Source organism: Lathamus discolor, chromosome 4 (assembly GCF_037157495.1).
Source record: "Lathamus discolor isolate bLatDis1 chromosome 4, bLatDis1.hap1, whole genome shotgun sequence".
NCBI classification, from domain to species: Eukaryota; Metazoa; Chordata; class Aves; order Psittaciformes; family Psittacidae; genus Lathamus; species Lathamus discolor.
In genome coordinates, this window is record NC_088887.1 from 111,265,404 (window position 1) to 111,290,717 (window position 25,314).

The window sequence follows — 25,314 nt, forward strand, 5'->3', positions numbered from 1 at the left end:
GTTAACAAGAAGTTTTCAGTTTAAGTTCCTTACTAACAAATGAAAGCAATGACTTTACAGTACATAAGAACATTAAAATTATACCGTGCTAATGGCTGTAATATTCTTCCTCCACCACAACCATACAGACTGTCAGGTTCTCCAATGCTTCTATATATATCCATGAGAAGGTCCTAGAACATATGCCATAAACCAAAGAATTACCTCTTTGCAATCATTTCGAGGGAGTTTTATACATAAGTTTATAAATACTAGTCCTTCCATGTAACATGTTGTTATCATTGCTTAATTTCCCTTTATCATTGCTTATCTTCCTTTATCTGAGCCTGGTACCATCACAGGAAGACAAGTTTTGTCGTCTAGCAAAACTCCTCAGGACTATCTAACTTTTCTGCAATGTTACTAAAAACTAGCACTTGACCTTAAGCGGGCAGGTTGAAAAGCAAAAGGCAGTAACACTGAATGAGCATCGACATACCAGCTAACCCATGCACTTTAAACGTATGCAAGCACAGGTCTGGAATAATGAACTCAGCAGTAACTTAGACAAGACTATCAGATTTTATCTATCCAATAAACTGGATAATACTACTTCAGCTTTGATTATTACAACTTGCTACACCACTTGTTGACGTTTTAATGAAAGTATCTCTCTGACAAAACAAACTGAAAAATAGTTGGCTGGTTACCACCACGAGGTCAGTTTTTTCAGGAACAGTCTGCTTCGCTGCCATTTAAAATGCACCAATTCATTAGTTTCAGAAGAACAAATACTCAGTTTAACTGGAAAGGCCATTGAGCCCACTTTTCATTAGCAGAACTTTCAAATACTGTTTTTGAAGTTCAGCTAGATCTGACTTCAGCTCAGATGAAACCTGCTAATTGTATTTCTATGAGAAGACTGCTTTCAGATTATGAAGCACACGCATTTACCTGTAAACTTAGGCCAGTTTCTTCTTTGCTTTTTTCATTCAAAATAGTAATAGTTGTTTTTTGACTTTCTTCTTCAAATGCCAAACTCTTAGCTGCTTTAAAGGAAGACCTAAAAGAAATGTTTCAACCAGTACAGTTAAATGAAATTTCATACAAAGAACTAAAATTCTGAAACAACACTTAAGCCCAACACTGGGCCAAATACAAAATGCAAGATCAGGCCTGTTATATCCTCAGGTTATTCAAAATGGCTCTCCACCAGAATAACAATGTAATCAGCTGAACTATCAACATCAAGGGATTTCAAAGTCAAGGTGTTTTTGGGGAGAAAAAAAATCCCACCCCACCTTATAATACCTAATCTTATTAAATCACACTGCTTTTGTGAATGCCTGAAGCAAGAATGCTCTCTTTTGGGAAAGAATAAAAGCAACTATGTAATATATATGCTATTCACCATACTGTTGTAATACATTCACTGCCTTAGAGCTATTTGTTGCCAAAGTGAAGCTAGCAGACTAACTCCATATTTTAATCTTGCTACAATGGAAGACAAACACAATTGTCTATTACAGAAGAAATCTTCCACAAGGATCATTCAGATCTACCCACACAATTCTGGTCATTATTCTGTGGATTCACTTCTGGCCATAATTTAACCACCAGCACACTATTAATTATGTGAAACAGTCTGAAAAGTGTTCAATATAAAAAGTGAGATTCAATACATTTAGTATTCAGAATCATTACCTTTAGTGAAGTTTGTCCAGAACACACACTACTAAGAAAACATTCTGGTTAGAAGTCAGAATGACACTATGCTGAGTGTGTCAAAGCTAGCAAATTAGTAAGGTTGGGATCACACTGGCAGAAACATTTTCGATGTCAATACACACACCTATGGCATTTTTTGAAGCTTCCTTGACTTCTCATGTAATAAAATACTACTGGGACACACAAAACATGATCCATTATACCCAAAATGTCAAAAAGGAGAATTTCTCAAGCATTGTACCTTTCTTGCTGTTTGTCTCTATTTATCTTGTCCGCATAGATTTCTGTGTAGAGCAAGGCTGTGAAGTGAGCAGCACAAGACTGTGCTGCTATAGCAACCTCAAGATAATTCAGATCCAGCCAGAAGCTGTCATCAAAAACTGTACCTGAAACAGATCTGATTAAATAAAAACTTCAAGATTGCTGTAACAGACCTTCCCTCTGACGCTAAACAGAGTAAATCCAATCTAATTATAAAGCCTTGTAAAGGCTAATTTTATCTTAGTCCCCTCAAAACCACAAAAAGTTTCTCAGACAAAAAGTTTTTAGAGGAATCTTTCAGCCTTTAAGGCTAGCCATATCAATTCTGTAAGAAATGCAAGGTCACTTCTATATCCTCAATTCCTTGAAATGACACGGTCTCTACCACAACCCTGTCCTTAATCTACAGTGTCAACTGATCTGAGAACAGTCATAATTAAATTAAAGCAACATTTTGGAAAGCTATAATTTACCTGTTTTGTCTTCTTAAGTAATCAACAACAGCAAGCATGGCTCGCCGAGATACTTTATCCAAACTTTTAAAATTATGGGTTTCTTGATCTGGGATATAGATTTCAAAAGAAAGAACATAAAGAACTTCCATCAGAACATATCTAGTTAAAAAATAAAAAGGTGTATTTCATACTCAAGAAAAACACTAAAAAAACTTCCTTGGACAACACTTCCAAAATTAAATTAATAGTTTGTCACCACATGTACTTCCTCTCCTTATATGATATTAGTGACATTAGAGTAGTTTATGTTGCAATTTTCTTTATCGAATTATCTTTGCATTAATAATGTGTATATTCTATTGCTCCTTACAGAATTGAGATATCATCCAACATCATTGCACAGCTCTTCCCTTAGGCCTGACACATATAAACTTATTCCAAAGCCACAGAAATACTTTTTAGCAGCTTTATTGTAGACTTTGTAACATGTATGCTTGTACAAAAACCACTATTTCCCACACACGGACACATACTTTTAAAGAATTTATATTTCCATGCCTTGCTCCTAGTTTTCAAAAATACCAAACAAACGGATGGCTACAAGCTGTGTTCTGGTCATTGGGTTAATAGTTGTTTCCTTTTTCTGGACATTTTTTATTAATAAATCACAAGAAGCGAGAAACAGGGATAGCATAAGCAAAGGTTTTATTAGTACTATGCTACAGTAAGATGTAGAACTACAAATTTGTGAAAAAATATGTATCTGGGCATTTTGTGTGCTCTAATAAACAGAAATGAACGATGCTTACTTTCCACTGCTACCAAAGACCTTATAGAAGGAATATCACCTCCTTCTTCGTACATCATCTCCCACGTGCTTAACATATAAAGACATATAGTGGGGACATGTGACTCCCAGTTCCTAAAGCATCATGACATTTTGCTCTCCAGAGTCAGAGAGGAATTTAACTGCCAACTGGTCATTTCGAGCGGCAGTCCATGACTCAGTCTCGCAGCACACAACATTGGATCACATCTAAATTCAGCAAGTAAAAACATTATGCAGTGGTGAGTAAGGAAAGAAGCTATAGAGAAGAAACTACTTGGGTGCTGCCAATAAACAGGTATCTACACCAAAAAAGATCAAGCAATTGGACAGAAGCTTCTAAAATCCTGTCTGCCTGCAAGTGCACATCATGTTCGGTGTCAGAAAATAATCTTTTCACAACCAGAATCCCTCTTTCAGGTGAAACAAAAAAATTATGACATTACCTGAATCTGAATTTGGAGGTGTAGATCTACTAGATGAGGCAAATCTGCAACAGGCTGTAAAAAACTTCTGGATATGAACTGACAAAAGATTTCTCCAAGATTCATCCGAGTCATGAAGAAGGATATCATGAATCAAGTATGGAAGCAAAGTTTGACACAAGTCTGTTTTCACCTAGAAAACAATCATGCACAGCAGCTGCTAAGAAAAACAACCAAAGGCCTTTCTTTCTCAGGTTATAATCAAACTGACAACTACTCAAACAGCTATTGCTTAAGAACATGTAATGCGAAAAATGTAAACCACTCAATGGAGCTATGCTGTCATCCAGTTAAAACAGTCATGTAAGGTTCATCTATGTTTACAACTGCCTCAAACCTTGTATTTCAGGAGTGTGTTTTATAGGTATCTGCATTATCTGACTATAAAACACCTCAATTAACGTTAAGAAAAAGTAGTAACTCAGTAGCAGAAATTATTATTTGCTATCGAGATGAGTAATGTATTTTTATGCATCACATGCATCACATATGTCCTGGGTTCAGCAGTAGCAGTCATTTTTCTTCTTCTTAGTAGCTAGTGCAGTGCTGTGTTTTGATTTTTTGGCCTGGGAACAGTGCTGATAACGCCGATGTTTTTAGCTGCTGCTCAAATATTTGGTCTGACCAAGGACTTTCTGAGCCTCATGCTCTGCCAGGGAGGAGGGGAAGCTGGGAGGAAGCAGAGACAGGACACCTGACCCAAACTAGCCAAAGAGGTATTCCATACCACAGCACGTCATGCCCAGGGTGTAACAGGGAGTTACCCAAGAAGGGCTAGGGACTGCAGGGTTGGAGGAGGTATCAGTTGGTGCTCGGTTGGAGGGAGTGGGGCGAGTTATTGGTCGGCTGGTGGTGAGGTGTTGTATTCTTTCCTCTTGCTATTTCCTTTATCATTATTATTATTATTATTGGTAGTAGCAGTAGTGATTTGTGTTATACCTTAGTTACTAAACTGTTCTTATCTCAACCCGTGGGAGTTGCATTCTTTTTGATTCTCCTCTCCGTCCCTCCAGGAGTAGAGGAAGGGCAAGAAGTGGGGGGAGTGAGTGAACGAGGTTTGTGGTTGGGTTTAAACCACGACAACATATCACATACATGTGCATACACATATATGTATAATTTAGCTCACCTCACATAGTGGCTTCATTAGCTGCAGAACTTCATTCTGCACACCTCTACTGTCCAGTATTGAACTAGTCAGACGCTTGATCCAGGTCTCATGACTTTCTCCCAGAGGAATCCATAAGTTTGTATCATCCAAAGATTCTAAAGGAGCCTCTGTATCATTAGCAGGTACTACAAAAAACTAGAAGAAAAAAAAAAGAAAAAAACCAAAAAGAAAGAAAACTACATAGATTGCAAATGTAAACAAATTCTATGCATTTGAAAAAAAGATACTGCCACCTGCACAGATTAAAACAGATTCAATATTAACTGCGCTTTAACTGACAGTATTTTTTCATGTAAATTTAACGTAATTTTCCATGTAAATGTAATTTTGCTCATGTAGCGTTTTCCAAGGAAATATGAAAATATTAGAAATAAAATGTTACTGTTAACATCAATAAGGTCACATTAGACATCACATTTAGGTTATAAATCAAGTTTGAAAACTGAATTATTCATTATTTATAGTTCTTTCTGACCTATCTTCCACTGACTTTCTGTATGAAATGATACTGGAATCATCAGAAGAGCATGTATTACATTACTGAGTAGATAATCAAAAACTGTCTGTTTCATAATGAAAGTACACGGCTTTCTAATGCCAAATTGGTAATTTCCTATGTGAAGAAGACAGAAATGCTGAAACAGAAAGGAGAAACTGATGGACAAAAGCAATCCCATTTGCAACCTGACTGCAATCTGAATTTTACATTTAGCAAAGCCTATCCCAAAAACATTCTCGAATTTACTTTTTTAAAAATTTGTATTTTCAAGTTTTCTCTGCCCTATATCCATCTAAATAAGGTATATCAGAAGAAGTACCTTTTTCCTAGATGTTCTGAAAGGCTGTAGATAGATTAACATGGGATCAGCTTTATTTTTATAAACTTCCCAAAATTCACTGCCAGACTTGGTGGCTAGTATGTTTTTCAAACAGGAAACAGCAGCAGCTCTAACTTCAATACTGAAAAGAGTACAAAATGTTGTCATTAATTTCATTCAGATATTTAACTTTTAAAATCACCTTTATAAATATACAAAATAAGTAATTCTGCAATCTAACATGTCCATCAAATCAGAAAATTGTGGGCTAGGGTATGCCATTGCATATTTTGTTATAAAGCAAAGCCTTGGTATTTACTCCACAGCACTACTATCCTCTGGCTCGAGCCCAACTGGAGAATTTCTAAGAAACATCTGAGCTTGACTGGATAACTAATCTAAGCCTTGAAGACACACACCATTGGTCATTATTTCTCAGGTGATTTGAGCAATTAACAACTTAGAAACTCCCATTAAGCTTTGAACGAAATAAATTAAGCAAATATACTCACCAGTTATCTGTTAAAGCAATATTTATTTGAGTTAACATTATGAAGACCCACTGAAGTTTTCTATCTTCAAGTAAGTCCACTGCTTTAGAATCCAGTGCATTTTCAGCACGCTGAAGAGCTATGGTGGAGAAATCCATTGGACCGATTTCTCCCAAACAACTTCCAACAGCCTCTGCAAATGCAGGTAATTTTATAATCTTATGCATGCTAAAACAAGGTCCCACCCTAAAAGTTGCAATTAATACAAACTAATTTTGGAACTGAGATTGTTATGGGGTAAAACCTGCAAACATTTATAATCACTTGAGGAACTTTATGATAAAAATTACATGCATATAAATTTTGCAGCTTAAGACTCAGTTAATACAGTTATACTCTCTAACTCAATTTTCTAGGAGTGCCTATGGCTCTGGGTTTTGCAGTTTAAATCACATACAGATTTTATATTTGCCTGTGTCAGGAACAGGTAACTGCAAAAGGCCACTAAGAGACACTCATTTTCATTCCCCAAGGATATGATAAACAGTAGCCTGTAAACTCAGTGAGAATTAACCTACATTTCACATACAATGATGTATCAGTGTGTTCCTAACTTGTTTTCCAGAAAAAAATAGTGTAAAAAAACACGACTACATACAACAAAAAACAAAATTGACCTTAAAAACAGTTTAAAAAAATAGGTGTTAATGTTTGTCAAAAAGAACCCAAAATCTATTTCCCTGCTCTTTCCCCCATAATTGGCAAGTGCCTTGAAAATGTTTCCATTTTCTACAACATTGTATTAGCCACCAAAGGAAACAAAGAACAGACTGAAGATACACAGGCTGTATTTTTAACTAAATTTAACAGATCATCTAAGAAACAAGAAATACAATGCAGAAAAAGCTGAAACATACAGCTTGCAAAGATGCTGAAGAATGTATCATACTGAAATTACTCTGAGCTTCAGGTGCTCACTATTTATAATTATCAGTTATTAGTCTTTTAGACAAGTATCAAGGAAATGTTCTCATTACTTGTGTTTCTGTCTAGTTTAGACATCTAACTTCAGTAAACACCACCTTCATGGAGGTACTCCCTGCTTGGGGAAGACAGGATTTGGGTATTAGCTTCAGTGCTCTGGATCACACATCAATCAGGTACTCAGTAAACAGTGAACAATTTCAGTAACACATGAAAGGCTTTAAGATGGAGAATTTTCATTCCTCCAAGACATGCCTTTCAAATTTTCAGATAAGTTCTCTTCAAATTTTGCTTACTATTCCTCAACTTAATGAAGTAACCCATGTAACAGCAGGTGACTCTTTACTGAGTATAGAAGAGACCAAGGTCTAAACTGATGAGAAATTATTAGTCAAGAAATTAAGACATACGCAAAAAAGCAGTGGGAAGTAACACTGAAAGTGGTCACACTGGGGTTTGCAATGGCAGCCCTAGGATGCCTGTGGGACTAATGAACTTACCTAGCACTGCTTTTTCACCTGTATGGTTAACTGCCATCTTGGCTAGCTGCAGTAAGCTCACCACCAACTTCACTACTACGCAGTCTTCTGGCTTTTCTATCATTCAGAAAGAAAAATAAACCCCAAAATCTCATTGTGTATTTGTAATGTGAACATATTAGAAGAACACACTGCTTTAGACTCTTTTATCTATGAATGTCAACATGCCTTATTAATGGTGAAGTTGGTATTAAACAGTACATTAAAAAATTAAGCATTTTTCCTTATCGATCATGTCTTGAAAAAATTTTCATGCATTTGACTATGCCAAAGAATACCCCAAACTAGAATACACAAATGTGATTATTTTCAGCATTTTGATGTAGAAATGACTGTTAAATACATGAAATATCAGTACCAGTTAGCATAAAAATATTATTGGAAATAGTAAAATCACACAAGGTGACTCCACTGACAGCACTTAAGCCAATATCAAGGTTTCTGTTCTAAACACAAAACCAAGGAATATCCCAAAATAAAGGTTTCTGCCAGAAACCTCACAGAATTTGACTAGCTTTATAAATTCCCAAGATGGATACTTCCCTATGTATTTGCTGCCTGGCTGAGGTATCTTTTTTTTTAAATAAGCATTTGATTTAGCTGTTTCCAGGAACAGTCTAGGAAAACATATGATGATCTGCCAATGGAAAAAAGAATAAAAGCAGCACTTCTTTAAAAAAAAATCCTGCTGCCCTGCTGATTGGAATGGGAACACGGAATCAGGCTTTATGTTTGTTGGCATTTTTATAAAAATGAATACACAGGAGTCCAAACGGCAGTAATTTCTTTCTCAAACGTCAGCTTTCAGAACACCATTTTATAGCCTTTATCAGTAACTTGGGTTTTTTTAATTCTTTTTAACAGCTAAAATACTTCTGCTAATGTTACAAAAGTGCTTCATAGACTTTAAGGCAAAATCAAGGCAACAGGCTCATGAAGCCTGCCCACCCGCCTCCAAAGGAGTAAGTATTTCTTCCCAGGTTTTCCCCATCATAATTTAACATATGATAAAATACAAAAGTAGATGTCAGTACCCTGGAAATTTTTCAGGAGATCCTTCATCTGATCTTTATATTGTTCCAATCGTTTGCGTAAATCATACAGTCCTTCAAGTCGTGTTAAGGGCAATGAATCACAAACACCAACTGAGAGAAAGTGATTAATTTCCTGCAAAGCAACATTTTGTATTAAGCACATACAGCATACAAATAAAAGCTTCAAGTAAAAAAGTGACTCTCAGCAGCCCACAATGTGGATATGAATAGGTGCCAAATAAATGGAGACCTACAAACACCTTGGTGTCTGAAACTGGCAAGAAAAAGAATCCACATGTCTAACTTAAATCTTTTTCAAGATTTACTCTTTCTCTAGCCATACCTATAGCTAGAGAATTTCCTTTTGAAAGTTTGCATTACAAAAACCACTCTGCCATGAGATATATTTTAAAGTGTAATTACCTCTAAAAGAGAATATGGTCCTTTACTGTATTTTATTTTCTGTTGAGTTGCTCTCAAATCTTTAAAAGCAGGATATTCAGGAAAAGGATCTAAGCATTTGATTGCTTGGTAGAGATTTTCATTATCCTTGTTATCTATCACCAGATACTTCAACAAGCCTAGGACCTGAACATAAAAAGTAAATGAAAACCAAAAAATACAAACATTTTTGAGCCTTGCTTGTGTGGCAAGGTTTTAGTAGCTGGGGGGCTACAGAGATGGCTTCTGTGAGCTGCTGCTAGAAGCTTCCCCCATGTCCAATAGGGCCAATGCCAGCTGGTTCCAAGACAGACCCACTACTGACCAAGGCCAAGCACATTAGTGATGGTAGTAGTGCCTCTGGGGTAACATAGGAAAGAAGGGGAAAAAGTTACTGAGCAGTACCAATTGCAGCCACAGGGAGAAGTGGGAGTACGCAAGAGAAACAACTCTGCAGACACCAAGGTCAGTGAAGACGGAGGAGATGAGGTGCTCCAGGCACTGGAGCAGAGATATATTCTCCTGCAGCCCATGGTGCAGCCCATGGAAAGGCAGGCCATGTCCCTGCAGCCCATGGAGGTCCATGGTCAAGCAGATATCCACCTGCAGCCTGCGGTGGACCCCACACTGCAGCAGGTGAACATGAGTATAGATACAGCTTTAACGACAGTGAACATGAACTGAAAAGCTAAGGAATAAGCAGCAACTCAAAACTACCTGTTCCTGAATCTCAGGCTGTTCCACGGCAAGAGGTATTAGGGTTCCTACAATAACATGAAGGTGGCTGTCCAGGGCATCATTGCAACATGTAATTGCTGTGTGGCAAACGTGATGAAGAAGATCACAACAGAGTGAAAAGCTGCGCATGGATATATCTCTGATAGTTACAGGTCTGTCACAAGAAACAAACAAAAAAAAAAGTGAAATTAAAGAAATACTAATTGTCATTGTCTCAAGTATTAAACTATTATACAACAGGGAAATATAGGGGAAAGGGGAAATATAAATAAACTTTATAGGAGGAACTGATGAGGAACTGACTCTAAACTTTAAAATATATCAAATCCATCAGCTCTAGAGATTTAGCTCTCATGTCTTGCCTGGAGCGGGCAGACATTGGACATGGTCCTGCTCCAGCTTCCTAACACTCAAAGAGGAGAATGGCTATTTCCCTCATCTTGCTGGCTACACTCTTACCAGCACAGTTCAGTACACAGTCAACATGGTGATGAAAGGCATGCTGTGGATTCATCCAGCTTGTCCTCCAATACTGCTGGGTCCTCTTCTGCAAAGCTACTTTCTAGCCAGTCAGCTCCCAGGCCTGGACTCGCACATGGGAGTATTCCATCCCAGGTAAGAGACTTCAGTGTTCATTGCAATAAATCTCGTAATACTGGGATTTACCATAAATGCCACATCTCTTTTCAATATTCCAGGGTATGAAATGCTTCCAACAAGCAAAGGAATCAACTTGCATGTAAACCAAATGACATTTAGATGAATAACTGTCTTGGAAATCCAAAGCTAAATCTCAAGGAAGAGAGTATCTCTAGTCCTTATGAAAGGTAAGGATCTCCATCTAAATTTTAAGCTTGAGGAAGTACCAATTTTCTCAATCTGAACACACGCATGTACCAATTTGTGCTCATTTTGTTAGCTACTTTTTGGTGAGAACATAAATGTCAGTACTCTTTATTAACTAAATAAGCACATTTTGACATTTACTTTGCACTTAAGTCCATGATCTGAGTATTTCTCCTGTATCCTTTAAAGTCCCAAACATCCTTTCTGTCACCAAAAACAGTCAGGAAGAACAAGATATAATTAATGTCTTTAGAACAAGATATAATTAATGTATTTACCTGCTATTAATGTGATGAATCAGGGTGTAAATTACATCTCGGAGGACAAAAGCCCATGCTCCTCCTAAACCATCTTTTATCTCTTTAAGTAGAAGACTAACAAACAAGTGATAAATCATAAGAGCTCTGTGCTTCTTGTAAATGTTGGTTGTATCTGACGCATGCTTACAAAGGGCTAGAAGGATTTTCTGGAATGAATCCTAAAAATAAATATGTGTAAATACCAATACAGGTGTACTTTAGATATAAAAAAAAACCCTTCAGCAACAGCTATATATAGATTTTTTAAAAAGACATGGACAAAAAGGCTTTATTATTTTTACTGCTTTAAACAAACAAAAGGCCTTGATTGAAACTCATTCTCCAAGCAGGACTATAAGCCACATACCTCCTAATTTTCTTTTTCCTTCCCTTCCCGCTCCCCTCTCTCCCCTGCCCCAAGAAAGGTTATGCAGGAAACAGTTATGGCAGTTTTCACTAACAGGAAAAACATCAAATTAAAAACATTAAAAACCCGAATAGTGCTTCAATCTGTATTTTTTCAAACTTAATGTTCAGTTGTACAAATTGCATTATTTCATACAATATATCAATACAGATTGCAACTGTAAAAAGTAACTATCTTCAAGCAGTAGACAGGTTGTGTTAAATTTTAAAGAATTTATTCCACGGGCTAGCAATATTAACTTTTATATTCAAAAGATTTAGACAAACATGGTCGAGAAAAGGGTTTTTTTTCTTATTTTGAGACTGCTTATGGATAGGCAAAATAAGTTGCACATGCAGTAAAACAGTGCACTTTGAACAGATCTTTTGCATCTAAACTGTGTCTGGTATACACAGATTTCCCTACCCTTTAAAGTAATTTTCTCTATTTCTACATTATTTGTAATTTTTTATATTTATATAGCACATGTAATAGTTGAAGCACGTGATTTGTGCAAGGTTACTGTGTCTCTGAGGTTAGGACTTCTTCCATTTCAGAAGGCAAATGAACGAATAGAAAGGTTTCTAAGGTTGTATTTTTCTCCTCCTATATACATGACAAAAATGTCCGGTTAAACTAAAACATACCCATAAAAGAAATATTACATTCTACAGAAAAACAAAATCATCATTACATACTTACAGGGCTTTTAGAAAGAACTGCTACAAGATTTTTCAATTTGCTTTTATGACAGTTATTAATATAGTCCAACGTTGCCTTAATCACGTAAGATGGAAAATGAGGCGGATTAGGAGCAGGATCCAATTCCCTAAATGAATACAAGAGACTATTTTTTCCTTCCCAAAATCAAACCCCATGTAAATAAATCTCACTGAATAAGCATGTAACTCCTAGGAAATCTTTTCTGCTTTCAGTAACTAAGTAACCAAAAGCCTCCAGCAGAGTCAACTACATCTTACTTTTAGCCGTTTCCTTCTATGCCAGCTTTATAAGTTGCACTTTCTTAACATTATTTTACTATTTTTTGAAAGATCGTATTTCTAAAAACCCACACATTCATCTCATCTAAGCTACCTAGTAGGAAATTTTAATTGCAAGTCATGGAAAAAGGCTTCTGCACTTTGCAATTATGGGAACAATTTGTTTGACAAGAAAGTAATCATGAATCTTCCCATTAAAAACAAGGTAGTTGACTTTGCTGGGACCTCAAAAAGAAATGCATCATGATAGTAACAAACCAGCAAAATCTAAGTTTCATTGCTCTCATTCTTACCATTCATGTCTTGGAAAGAAAAGTTTCAATCACTAGCAGACACCACAGTCTGTTAATAAACTCACTGAAACAAATTTCTCTTATAAAGTTCTGAAATGCTCAACCATTTAACTTTTGGCAGAATTTCATAGAAAAGCTTTGTTTTTTTTCAACTTTATGTTTCTACAATAATAGTATCTTCTTCAATAACTTCAGAAAGTGATATTTTTCCACTTCATTTGTATCTAAACACAAAAATCTGTAAAATTATTTCCAGATGCAATTATGCAAATAGTGGTATTTTCATAACAATAAAGCCCGAAAAGCTCAGAAAAATGATATTTATGGCATTAGAATATTTCTATCATTTATTTGGCATTGCTTAAGCAATCTCCTTACCAACAGCAAGAGCCGACACTACAAGAACTACTAAGAAGAAATGTTTCACTTCACTTCTCAATGACTTCTAAACATTTAAAGGCCTTTAAAAGAATCATATAAATTTAGACATTAAAAGCTAACCAACTTTACATCCAAATTTGAACTAATTTAAATTGGCATTGCCATAAGTCCAGCTCACCAACATACAACGGCATTCCCTGGCCCACCTATTCATTCTTAATAAAATCACAGAATGGTTTAGGTTGGAAGGGACCTTAAAGATCATTTAGTTTCAACTCCCCTGCCATGGCCAGGGACACCTTCCACTAAACCAGGTTGTTCAAAACCCTGTCCAGCCTGGCCTTGAACACTTCCAATAATGTGGCAGCTATGAATTCTCTGGGCACCCTGTTCCAGTGATTCACCATCCCCACAGTAAAGAATTTTTTCCCAGTATCTAATCTAGATGTAGTATTATAGAGGTTCTCCTTACTGATACTGGGGAATAATGATGTGAGAAAGCATGCCTATGATACATCATTACTAATGACAATAAAATACATGAATTTTCAACTGCAAGGCCACCTCTTCTTATACATGAAGGGCACATTTTAATGCACTATATTATACAAACACATTCGGTGTATAGAAAATACACAAACACATACCTTATATATTTACTTAGCTGAGTTCCTCCTTCTGGAGCATCAGGTGGTTCATGTAAGGTCATCAACAGTTCAACCACAATCTCTGGTAAGTTATTATGAGACAAATTGTCAATTTGCTAGAAGAAGAAAAATAGTGGTTTAATAAGGAAAAAAGATATTTCAGCTAAAATAATTTAACATGTCTTTTCTGAGAAAACCCATTTTTTCCTGTATGGATTCTCTATTTGTTCAATCATCCATGACATACAATTCAGTAAAAAATTAAGCCTGGTTAAGTCTTATCTATGGCAGTTACAGTAGAACAATTTACTTTCCTACAGTATCTAGAAGAAAAAACATTTTACTACCTGATAGTTCTGAATATAGTCTGCCTCTAGAGAGGATGACTCCTCATAAAGCATTAATAAAATATTTCATGAGGAAAACATGACTTCCTTAAACAGATATATGACCAGGAAACTCAGGGTTGTAAATGAATGGTAAAAGAGTTATTATATTCTGAAAAAAATAATACTTCAAGTCAACTGTCTGCCTAAAGGTTTCTATTGAAGAAAACCCAGAATAAAAATGTGGCTAGCTTGGTTGTATTAAAATAATAATTTTTAACTTGAGCTATTTGTACTTTTACAGAATATAAAGAAGTTTCTTTCAAATCTGTTAAATGCCAGAGCACTCAATTTACACATTTAAAACAGATACCTGTTTCCCTAAGCAGTTTTCATCCTTAAGAATGTCATAGACTTTAGAAGCTGCATCTCTTCGCTCTGCTACTTCACTGTTTCCATGGCTTTGATAGGCAAAATACGGGAGGATATTCACAAGTATCTTTGGAAAACAGTCTCCTAGAACTTGCCTCCAGTCTTTTTCAATCTTGTTGGCAAGTGATTTCACTTCTTCAAATTGACTTCTTATCACCAGGTGTGGAACCAAAACTTTGTAACAAGACCTACACATAGTAAACACATTTCCTGAGTGTCCTTGTAGAATCATAGAATCAGAGAATAGTTAGGGTTGGAAAGAACCTCAAGATCATCTAGTTCCAACCCCCCTGTCAAGTGACATACAGCAAATACCATTCCTCTACTGCATAACTGTATGATTATTGTCTAGCTACTACTACACAAAAAAAATTATATCTTGCCAGCACAAATACAATACAAGATGCTTGGAACACATTTTAGAAGGTCTCAATATGTTATATTTCAACAAAAACTTCATGTATTAATACACTGAGAAATTTGAAACCCTCTGTCATAATTGTAAATAAATCTAAATAAAATGCTTTCATGTAACAAATTTACCTGTAGAATTCTTCAAGGCTAGTGTGGTTCAGAAGAACATAAGGAAAAGCAGACAGGCTATATCCACTGTCATTTATTTTCAGCCACTCCATCACCAAATAGTCTAAATGTGAAGTCATGAAGTCTTCGATACTTTTATAGCCGAAAATATCAGATACTTTTTCCAAAACCTGTGCATGAAATAGGATTGCAGAAACAGCATGCAGAGTACACAGTGCTATGGCAAACTGGCAGTACTACACCTTCATGCCCTCCCCAGCCTTTTAATGACCATTTTTATAACTCAGCTCCTCTTTAGCATAAGCAATTTATCATTTGTATTGCTGTATCTCAAAACAGTTCAATTAAGAAGCTAAAACTACCCAGTATGAGGTGGTACACAAAGAAAGGACAGACAGTACACATTTTGAGGGTAGAGACTGTGTGTAAAAACAACAGGCAACAAATAGAAAGAAAGCATAAAAAGGACAAGTGCACTAGAAGATGACTGGCATGAAAAGCTGACATGAAGCAATTACTTCAGCACACCCCTGTGAACTTCAAAACTAAAGTCCAAAAGATACATACTATCTTCCAATATACTGCATTTATTTTACACGTTTTCACACTGAAAAACTCTTTTTACTTCCACTGGATAGAAAGATTAAATTTTTTTAAAATGAGATCTGCAATCTTCAATGTATAAAATTCTGTATTTCAGATACAGATTTTGACATAGAAGATTTACATTTAAAACTGCTTTATGATGTAATTATTTCTACAGAAGTCATTAAATATGACAAATACATTCAGATATCTAAGTCCTACACTAGTCACACTTTTACAAAGCTTAACGACTTTCAGTACTGACAAAAGCATATTTTACCATTCTAATTTTAACCTAAACTTAATTTAGAACCTAAGTATAAAAAGGAATTTTATACTTGCCTTTTTCACAAGGTGAGGTTCTAATCCATTCTCTTTCATAGACTGGCAAATAGCAAACAAAGCTTGCTTTTCACAGACCGGACTGCAGCACAGAACCATGGTTATAAGCATCAGCAAAGCAGCTTTTCCATTACACTGTTTGTCCAAAAGATCTTCAGGACTTGCATCACCCCTAACCTTCAATAAGAAATAATGCACTCATACAAATATTCTGTTAAAGCAGTATTCTAATTAATAAATAGAATCAAAGAATAGTTAGGGTTGGAAAGGACCTTAAGATCATCTAGTTCCAACCCCCCTGCCATGGGTGGGGGCACTTCACACTAAACCATCTCACCCAAGGCTCTGTCCAACCTGGCCTTGAACACCACCAGGGATGGAGCATTCACAACTTCCCCGGGCAATCCATTCCAGTGCCTCAGCACCCTAACAGGAAAGAACTTCTTCCTCATATCCAATCTAAACTTTCCCTGTTGAAGTTTTAACCCATTACCCCTTGTCCTATTACTACAGTTCCTAATGAAGAGTCCCTCCCCAGCATCCTTATTGGCCCCCTTCAGATACTAGAAGGCTGCTATGAGGTCTCCACGCAGCCTTCTCTTCTCCAGGCTGAAAAGCCCCAACTTTCTAAGCCTGTCTTCATACGGGAGGTGCTCCAGTCCCCTGATCATCCTCGTGGCCCTCCTCTGGACTTGTTCCAGCAGTTCCATGTCCTTTTTATGTTGAGGATACCAGAACTGCACACAATACTCCAGACGAGGACTCGCAAGAGCAGAGTAGAGGGGCAGGATCACCTCCTTTGACCTGTTGGTCACACTCCTTTTGATGCAGCCCAGGATACGGTTAGCTTTCTGGGCTGCAAGCACACACTGAAGCCGGCTCATGTTCATTTTCTCAACAACCAACACCCCGAAGTCCTTCTCCTCAGGGCTGCTCTGAATCTCTTCTCTGCCCAACCTGTAGCTGTGCCTGGGATTGCTCCAACACAGGTGTAGGACCTTGCACTTGGCACCGTTAAGCTTCATAAGGTTGGCATCAGCCCACCTTATAAGCGTGTCAAGGTCCCTCTGAATGGCATTCCTTCCCTCCGGCGTTATCAACCAAACCACACAGCTTGGTGTCATCGGCAAACTTGCTGAGGGCGCACTCAATCCCACTGTCCATGTCACTGACAAAGACGTTGAACAAGACCAGTCCCAACACCATAAAATAATTTAAAATTAGGGGCATTGGCATAAATACTGCTGAAAATGTTGCACTTGGAAGAGAAATGATGGAGTCATAAGACAAGCCTCTTCTCTGCTCCTGATGCATATATGAAAGAACTGTGTTGCAATTCAAGTGGAGACCTTCCCTTATTAAAGCAAGATGCTAACAAAGTGATAAACATTGAAAAGTAACAAGAAACTGGAATGAAAGGGCAGAAGCTAATAAACAGCAAGCTAAGTTGACAGAACAGGGAGCCAAGACAACAGAGAGACAAGACGGCAAAGAACTGCAGGCGACAGTCCAGAGATATGAAATGAGATGACAGAGAGATGAGGCCTCAGCAGCAAGCCCAAGCTACAAGAGAGCAGACAAAGGGAACAAAGACAAAACACAGCAGAGAGACATACGACAGTGTGACAGGAAAAAGCGGAAAATGTAGGTGATGTAGACAAATTAGCATGGTAACAAGGAAGGATGAAAAGTTAAGACACTAATAGAAAAATTAACAGTTAAAGAAATTCCACAGTAACATACCCCATGGCTCTTCTAGTCACTGCACTGAAGTAAAACCATTCTTTCATTGAAGTTTCTTCTGACTAGTTTAGATTTTTAAGCAAATTTTGGTTTTGTGAAAACCACTGTTCTTAATCCCACTGGAAACATGATCTTACTGGAGCTTATAAATCTGTTTTTATATTATGTGAACACATAATTTTAATTTACATCGCCTCTTATTCACTACATGTTGTCTAGAATACTGAGCTCCATTTTAATTTGATTCTCAACTGCTACAGTACACAAACCTGCAACAAGAAATAGTAAGATACAGAAGAGCATTCTGGAACATACAGTAAAAAAGTTCAGAAAGTTCTAATATGTGCAAAATAGTGACTGACTGGATGTGTAAGGAATTTCCTCACTACCACCTTTTTTCAGCAGCACCTCAGGATATCGTAAGTCCAGAAGAAATTATGCTCTTGGAAAATAAAACATGATCATTTTAAAATTATCATCTTCTTCATAAAACAGAAACTAGGTAAAACTAATGACTAGATGTTGGTACCAGATTTTTCATTCCTTCCTGAACTCTGAGATATGCATTCTCAAAAGCTTTTTGCTGGAGCTTCAGGGGAAGAGGTTTTGACATTCCAGAAGAATCTCTCTGCTTCACATCTTGAAACAAACTTAAAGAAAAGAATAATAATTATTAGCATAACATTTAGTCCACAGAATTACTGCATATTGTGCACGTCAAAAAAGAAGTTCCCAATCTTCTGAGTATCACCATTTTCTTCTTAACTTTCTTGTACAGCAGTCTCTCCTTCCTCTCCCTCAAACATTATCAATAACAGTATCTGTTAGGCCAGAATAGTAGAGAATAGCCTGAAAATATAGTTCTATAAATAGCTATAAAAGTTTCCTAACCTCTGCAATTGCAGTAAGCCAAACTTCATATGTCCATTGTAATGCAACATTTCATGTCATTAATTACTTTGGGAATACGTAAAAAGTGTCTGAAGGAATTATTATTATTTTTTGGTAGATAGAGGCCCAACCCACTTTGCTCTTTGTAACAAAAAAGGCAACATCACAGTGGATTGGACAAAATTTTACTCTAGCCATTTATTTCTACATGACTACTAGCAAATACCTACAAAAGATCACCATATTCTTGCCTTGTATGCATAATTCCTTGAATATAACATTTGTCCACAGGTGCCCTAACCAGACTGTATTAAGTATCGTTCAATGATTTTCTCTTTTATGAATTTGTTGCTTTTTGAATCCCTCAAAACATTCAGACAGTTGAAGGTGGTAGGATAACACTCAGGATAACTGAATGTTGTATGAAGAAGTAAACCGTATTTTCTTAGTATCTTGAACCTGTTAGCTTCAATTAATGTGCCCTAGTCTTTAAACTGGAAAAGATTCCCAATCTTTACTTTGTTCCACTCCTGATTTTGTAGTTCTATTATACCTCCTGCATTTCAACTCTCTTTTTGCTAAAGAGTTCTAGTTTATGCAACCAATAGCCGTGCACAAAGTTTTTCATAATTTTGAACATTCTTTACTCCTATTCCAGTTCAATTATATCCTTTTTTATGTATGAAAAATTATATACAGTATTCAAAACCTAACAGCCTTTGAAAAGCTTTTTATGCTACACAATGCACATAATCTATTTCTAGAGGACTAACTATTTCCCATTCAAGTTTTGCATAATAAACCTAATGCAAAATTTGCTATCATACACAGCTTTACAGATATACTATCTCTCTCTACATATATGATTAAAGCCCCAGAAGTACTGAAAAGAGCAGATGTACAGTAGCAGAAGTAACACTCAGTTAAGTGAAATAAAGCATTATTATAATCAGAAAAAAAGAGCTACATTATCACCTGGTAATTGACTTTGCAGCAAGAATGCGAACTTGATGGTGGCTATCTGCGAGAAAATGGGGAAAAGCATCGCTCACAGATAGATCTTCATTTACCACATTAAGGATCACCCACTTGCAGTAAGGATCAGCCTGAAGAATATTAACATTGTGTTTTAAAATATACAAAAGATCTACAATGGAATATACACTGATGTATACAAAAGATCTCCAGATACTGTTTTCAGGTACACCTTGAGTATATACTTGACATGCTAATGAATGCTAGAAAATCTGGGATTACCTCAAGCAGGGCTTTCATGCACTTCAAAAGGGCCACTCTTACTGGTGCTGTGCATTTCCCTCCTTGAGATAAATGCCTAAAATCAAGAAGATTTGAATAAATGCAAATATTTAAATAAATTAAAAATAGTTCTGAGAATAAGTCTGACAAGTTAGGTTTCTGCTGCTCACAGTTCAGTCTTTTGTGCTCAATAGGCAGTCGTTGTCAATATACAACAGTGCAGCATTTACTGTTCTAATACTATCTTAAGGACAATATGATTCCTTGCTACAAATACAACACGACACAGAAAATCTGGAAAGTTAAATGCTGGATAAAAATATCATAGGATACCAACAGCAAGACAAACAATAGTACTACAGTCTTCACATTGATAGCAAAAGTTAAAATTTTTATGTCCAACAGACTTCTGCATTAAATAGACAAAACATACCAAAAGGCTCCAACAACTGTCAAAAATTGTCCTCGGGCATGTCTTGTCTTTTCAGCATCTGTGTTGGACTGGGCCAACTGTACTGCTATAGGAAGCAAATTATTCAGAATTACTTCACAAACTTCTTGATCTCGGCGGTACAAAGAACACAGGGAACTGTGACAGAAAGAAAGAAAAAGCATCATGAAACACTAAACAGCTCCCAAATCCTCTAGCTGTTGAACTAAAATAGCTCTAACACATGCTGAATAGTTTCTCCCTTACGAAAGAGACTGAAGAAGCATATGAATATCGTCTTCAGGCAAGAGGTGTTCTTCAATAGCGAGCTCTTTCAAAAGGACCATGTACTGGGGAATAAAAAAAAAGAACAAAAATGGAAAATAAGTGGACAGAACTGCAACATATTTTCTGTAACTCTTACATGAAATCATGCAGTAAGGATACCTATTGTATAACAGCTCTTACATTTTAGACTCTGACCATCTTTTCGTGCAAAGACTGTCACACAGTAATATGGCACATTAAATCTTTTGGTTTGGTAGTCAAAAATATTTCCTTTGTAAACTAAACCACAGAGCCTATTGTACCACTGTTTCTAACTATTTAACAATTAATTAATGATAAAGACAGGATGTTTACACTTCTCTATTTTCTGGCTTACAATGCACTTCAAGTCACTAAAAGTAGCTGGTTTAATGTCTTCTCAGGGGACATATAACAAGACAAAGACAAGAATACATAATTGACAATAATATGCAAGTTTAAAACCAGTACAAATACAGAGATGGGTCTGCTGCAAGAAAAAGCCCACACTCACCACATGCAGGTGCAATGGCTTAGCACTGTCAAAGACACTGCCATCAGTCAGCATTAACAGCTTCCTCCGTATATCAGAGACTCCAAAACTCACTGTCTGAATTTGGACTGTAGTTACACAAATACATAAGAATCTCAGGATTTCAAGGAGAAGTAGATCGTGTTTTGTCAACTGTTCTTCAGCTAATGGGCTCAAAGCACCTGAAAATAAGATTTTCATGTAAGAAACGCTTTCCCAAGGACCATAAAAGAAACCCAAAACAACAACCTGGTAACATTTCAGGTCTTTACAAAACTAATTTATATTTCCAGAATAGATCGAATACTAGCAACCTTTAAGTTTATTTGTTATGAAGAAGTTACTGAATCACTAACAGCTTCTTGAGTGTGTTTCCCACTTTTTCAAATGCCTTCTCTAAAACAGAGGCTTTTAATTTTTTTATATATGGCTGATTTCTCCATCAAGGTTACAGTGAACTCAGCAGACTATCTACAACTGTGCTCTTTTGTGCTGTTAACTATAACTCAGGATATATTTTAAAGTACAGATTCAAAGTTTTCCCAAAATTGAAACTATTATAATGAATGCTATGCTAATACCCTCATTGAAATGTCAATTATAACCTAAACAAAGTAGTTACAAATGCAATTTTTCTGTTACATGTAGAACTCTTGTAACTATCTGCAATTGCAAACTTTATATATTAGAATTATTTATTAGATGGTTCGAGAAGATACTTCTAGAGATACTTAATTAAACATGATGGGGAAAACAGACCAGCTGCTGTTTGTGGCATTAATAAACACTCCGATTTCCTTCTCATTCAACAATAATTGGAAGACATAGTCCTGATCACAAACTAAGATACACATCATTTTAAGAATTTAAAACAAAAAGAACATCAGAACTTGTAGCTCCTAACAGGATTTATGCTCCTGTCCCTCTGCAGGTCCAGAGATACAAGAAAGCCGACCCTGTCAGTAACTACTTACCAGGAAAAAGAGAAAAGTTAAATAGGAATACTTTTGAGAAAATTAAGCTCAGTCTAACGACAGAGAGAGACGTCCTACAGACACACTTTTCAGTCTCTTTGACAACAATTCTACCTGACATTGAACAAGTTAGCCAGCTTCTCTGCTTGCATTCTACTATTTATAGAATAAAAAATAAACTTCTCCTTTCTAAATGACCTAGAACACTTCATTTACATCTTTAAAACACTAATGACGTACAAAAGAATTACAGTTTAGAAAGTATTTGGTTCAATCAATACCTGCTTCAACTATTAATAAAGCAACACAGTTTTGTTTCTCGCTGTCTTTTAAGCAAACAAAGAGCAATCTGTAAAAACAAGCTTTTGCAAATAGTTTTGTACACAAAGAAGACTTACCTGTTACATTTTGCATCTCACTAGATTCACTTGTATCATTGGTGTCAGTCACAGTAAGATCATCAAATAGATCATCAGATACCTGGTTATCTGCTTCCATTATACTCTCCTCAGGATCATTACCCACTAGACTCACTTCTCCCAGTATACTTGGTTTTCCAGTAAATGTCATCTGACAAAAACACCACATACTTTTAAAGTTGGCATAAGACAAGGAAATACACTACTGTTTCCCAGTGCCCTAGAATGGCTGAAGTCAATATGGGCTACACCAAATTGATTAATTCAGCCTTTGGAATAAACCAATCTTCTACATATGTGAATTCTTTGATTTGAACTATTCTCTTTAGGATAGAAGCTTCCTAAGACAGGTACTAGTCTCTGTGTTTTAGATGGTGCCAAAGACATTGTCAGTATTTGAAAAACAATTCTCCCTATGAGACTCTCAAACTTCTCACTACATAATTACAGAGAAATTACAAGAAGGCATGTGACGTTTTTGAGGGCAAATTAAGTACTACTTTCCCTACCAGATGACAAGTTAACAGAAGGTAAGACTCTCAGCTTCTCCTCATCTGAAAAAAAAAAAGGATTCTGCCCACTTAAATCTGATTACAGGACAACATGCCAAAATGATACATTTTAAGAGTTGTGCTAAACACAATGATGTGCAACCCTATTACTTTTTTCAGTGAGAAAGGAGTCATTTACAGTTAGATTCAATACCCACAAAATAAACACCTTCAAAGTGTTCTAAGGCACGTAAGTTCATCAAAATACAAACCAAACAGAAGCTTTTAGAAGTTTAGAAGTGCATTAAAGTGTCATATGCTATAGAAATTCTTCCTGTGGCATAAAACTTTTACTTCAATACAGTATTACATAAAAATCCAAAAATAACATACACTGGTTTTGAGTGTCAGCTGGCATGCTAACCTTCATCAAATGTTATCCATCTGCTTTCATTTTCCCCCTATGCCTGTGTTCAAATGCTAAATAGAAAAGTTTCCAGTTAGAAATTCTCTATAAAACTCAATGTATTTTGGTTTATTTTTTCAGTAATATGCATCTCATTTGATTTGCCTCCAAACTATTATAATGTAAAAACAATCCTCTTGTAGAAGAGCACTGAATTAGAAGCAGACATCAGAAACAATGGAAAATACTTACTAGATTTTTGCAAATATCTACAAGGTCATTCATAAATTTCGATGCTAACAAACGCAGGAATATATTAGAGTGCATTTTATTAGCACTGTTCTGTAAGAAAGCAAGATAGGTTAATTCATTTTTTTCAGGTCAGGTACTATATATATGATATTCACTTCACAATCCCGTTAATGAAGAAAGAAATATAAATTCCTTGAAAAGCTTTACCTTCACACAATTGCATAAGCATTTTGTACACTGCACTATCAAAGTCCTCAGTGAGTTGATCTGGGCATCTTCATTTAGTTTGTTTTTAGACAGAGAAATGCCTTCTCCAGCATAATGAATGAGAGACTAAAAATACAACAGTTAAAATACCAGTTACATTCCTTTATACATTGGTACATACACAGTGCACACAGAGACAAAAGGATACGATTCTCACTCATACATTCTCATTCATATAGCTTTGATATTTATAGTATGCATCAATGAGTTTTGACTTTTTTCTTTCTTTGCATTTCACACTTTCTGCTCCAGAAGTGACAAAAAATGGTCCAGACCTGTCTGTGACATTGATACTTTCATTACAAAAGAAAAATAAAGTATCTCTCCATGATGTGTAAGTTTGAGGTTTCCACAATTAGGCAAGAAATAACTTCTGATAGCAGTAGTAGTAGTATCAGCAATAATAATAAAGCTGTCTTTGTACCAGTTTAAACCACCAAATGATCTTAACAAATTCCTGCATGAAAGACCTAAGGACATGTCTACATTATTATTTATTTGTATTTAAAAAGGGGTGACTCAGAAACGTATCAGTATTTAGAATACTTTCCCCTGCAAAACTGATGCATTGGTGTATGGACAATATGAATAGAATTTTTTTTATTATTTCTATTTAATGGTTTATTTAATTTTTAGTAGCTCCCAAATGCATTGCTGCTTACCTTAGCCTTCTGGAACAGCTCTGATTTACAGGCATCCTCCTCTTTAAATACACCAGTGTAGCAATAGCAGCCAAGAACACCAGTCAAGAGACTGGCACATCTGACGAGGTGTTCTGCTGTAACCACCTTAGACTAAAACACACAGTATAAATACCAGTGGTTTATCATGAAACCTTTTCATCAAAACACAGAATTGTTTGAAACCCCTACCATCTCAGTGGCCTCTGCTGCATGCATAAAGTGCCTTGTACTGGGAGGCCTAAAACTGGATGCAGTAGTTCAGATGCTGCCTAAAGTCACTGTTAATATAACACATACTTGCAGCTTTCTTTTACAACTAGTCCTTTACACACGCTGTGTCTTTTTACAAAACCTAAATATTTGAGAACTCTGTGCCTCAGGTTATCTTGGCTGAAAACTGGCAAGTGCTTAAAGCATTACAGGGGCACAGAAACTGAAGCCAACATCACAAAAAGCAAGGTAAGTGGTTTATGTGGCAACTTTGCACGCATTTTTACTTCTATGCAGCTTCTGTGTATTCCCATAATTTTGAAAATGACATCATTGGCAAAATATCCATAAAGAAATGCAGACTTCTCTATTTCGTATTATTGGATATAGTTTTTAAAACAC

At 36.2% G+C, this 25,314-nt stretch overlaps 1 protein-coding gene across 1 annotated transcript in view; it reads right to left on the reverse strand.

Annotated features, from left to right (window-relative positions):
* ATM (ATM serine/threonine kinase) overlaps window positions 1–25,314 on the reverse strand; it is a 63,133-nt gene that overhangs the window by 23,796 nt on the left and 14,023 nt on the right. The window contains exons 14-41 of the mRNA XM_065678645.1: window positions 24,682–24,813; window positions 23,960–24,085; window positions 23,753–23,842; window positions 22,583–22,754; window positions 21,193–21,392; window positions 20,640–20,722; window positions 20,376–20,531; window positions 19,943–20,018; window positions 19,661–19,791; window positions 18,324–18,444; window positions 16,052–16,228; window positions 15,125–15,294; window positions 14,523–14,769; window positions 13,824–13,939; window positions 12,204–12,330; window positions 11,075–11,274; window positions 9,930–10,104; window positions 9,195–9,359; window positions 8,772–8,904; window positions 7,699–7,794; window positions 6,236–6,407; window positions 5,724–5,865; window positions 4,864–5,040; window positions 3,696–3,867; window positions 2,442–2,529; window positions 1,949–2,104; window positions 934–1,042; window positions 85–173 (exon numbers count right to left, since the gene is read on the reverse strand). Of these exons, the coding sequence (XP_065534717.1) occupies window positions 85–173; window positions 934–1,042; window positions 1,949–2,104; window positions 2,442–2,529; window positions 3,696–3,867; window positions 4,864–5,040; window positions 5,724–5,865; window positions 6,236–6,407; window positions 7,699–7,794; window positions 8,772–8,904; window positions 9,195–9,359; window positions 9,930–10,104; window positions 11,075–11,274; window positions 12,204–12,330; window positions 13,824–13,939; window positions 14,523–14,769; window positions 15,125–15,294; window positions 16,052–16,228; window positions 18,324–18,444; window positions 19,661–19,791; window positions 19,943–20,018; window positions 20,376–20,531; window positions 20,640–20,722; window positions 21,193–21,392; window positions 22,583–22,754; window positions 23,753–23,842; window positions 23,960–24,085; window positions 24,682–24,813 (3,998 nt within the window). The remainder of the gene's footprint in view (window positions 1–84; window positions 174–933; window positions 1,043–1,948; window positions 2,105–2,441; window positions 2,530–3,695; window positions 3,868–4,863; window positions 5,041–5,723; window positions 5,866–6,235; window positions 6,408–7,698; window positions 7,795–8,771; window positions 8,905–9,194; window positions 9,360–9,929; window positions 10,105–11,074; window positions 11,275–12,203; window positions 12,331–13,823; window positions 13,940–14,522; window positions 14,770–15,124; window positions 15,295–16,051; window positions 16,229–18,323; window positions 18,445–19,660; window positions 19,792–19,942; window positions 20,019–20,375; window positions 20,532–20,639; window positions 20,723–21,192; window positions 21,393–22,582; window positions 22,755–23,752; window positions 23,843–23,959; window positions 24,086–24,681; window positions 24,814–25,314) is intronic.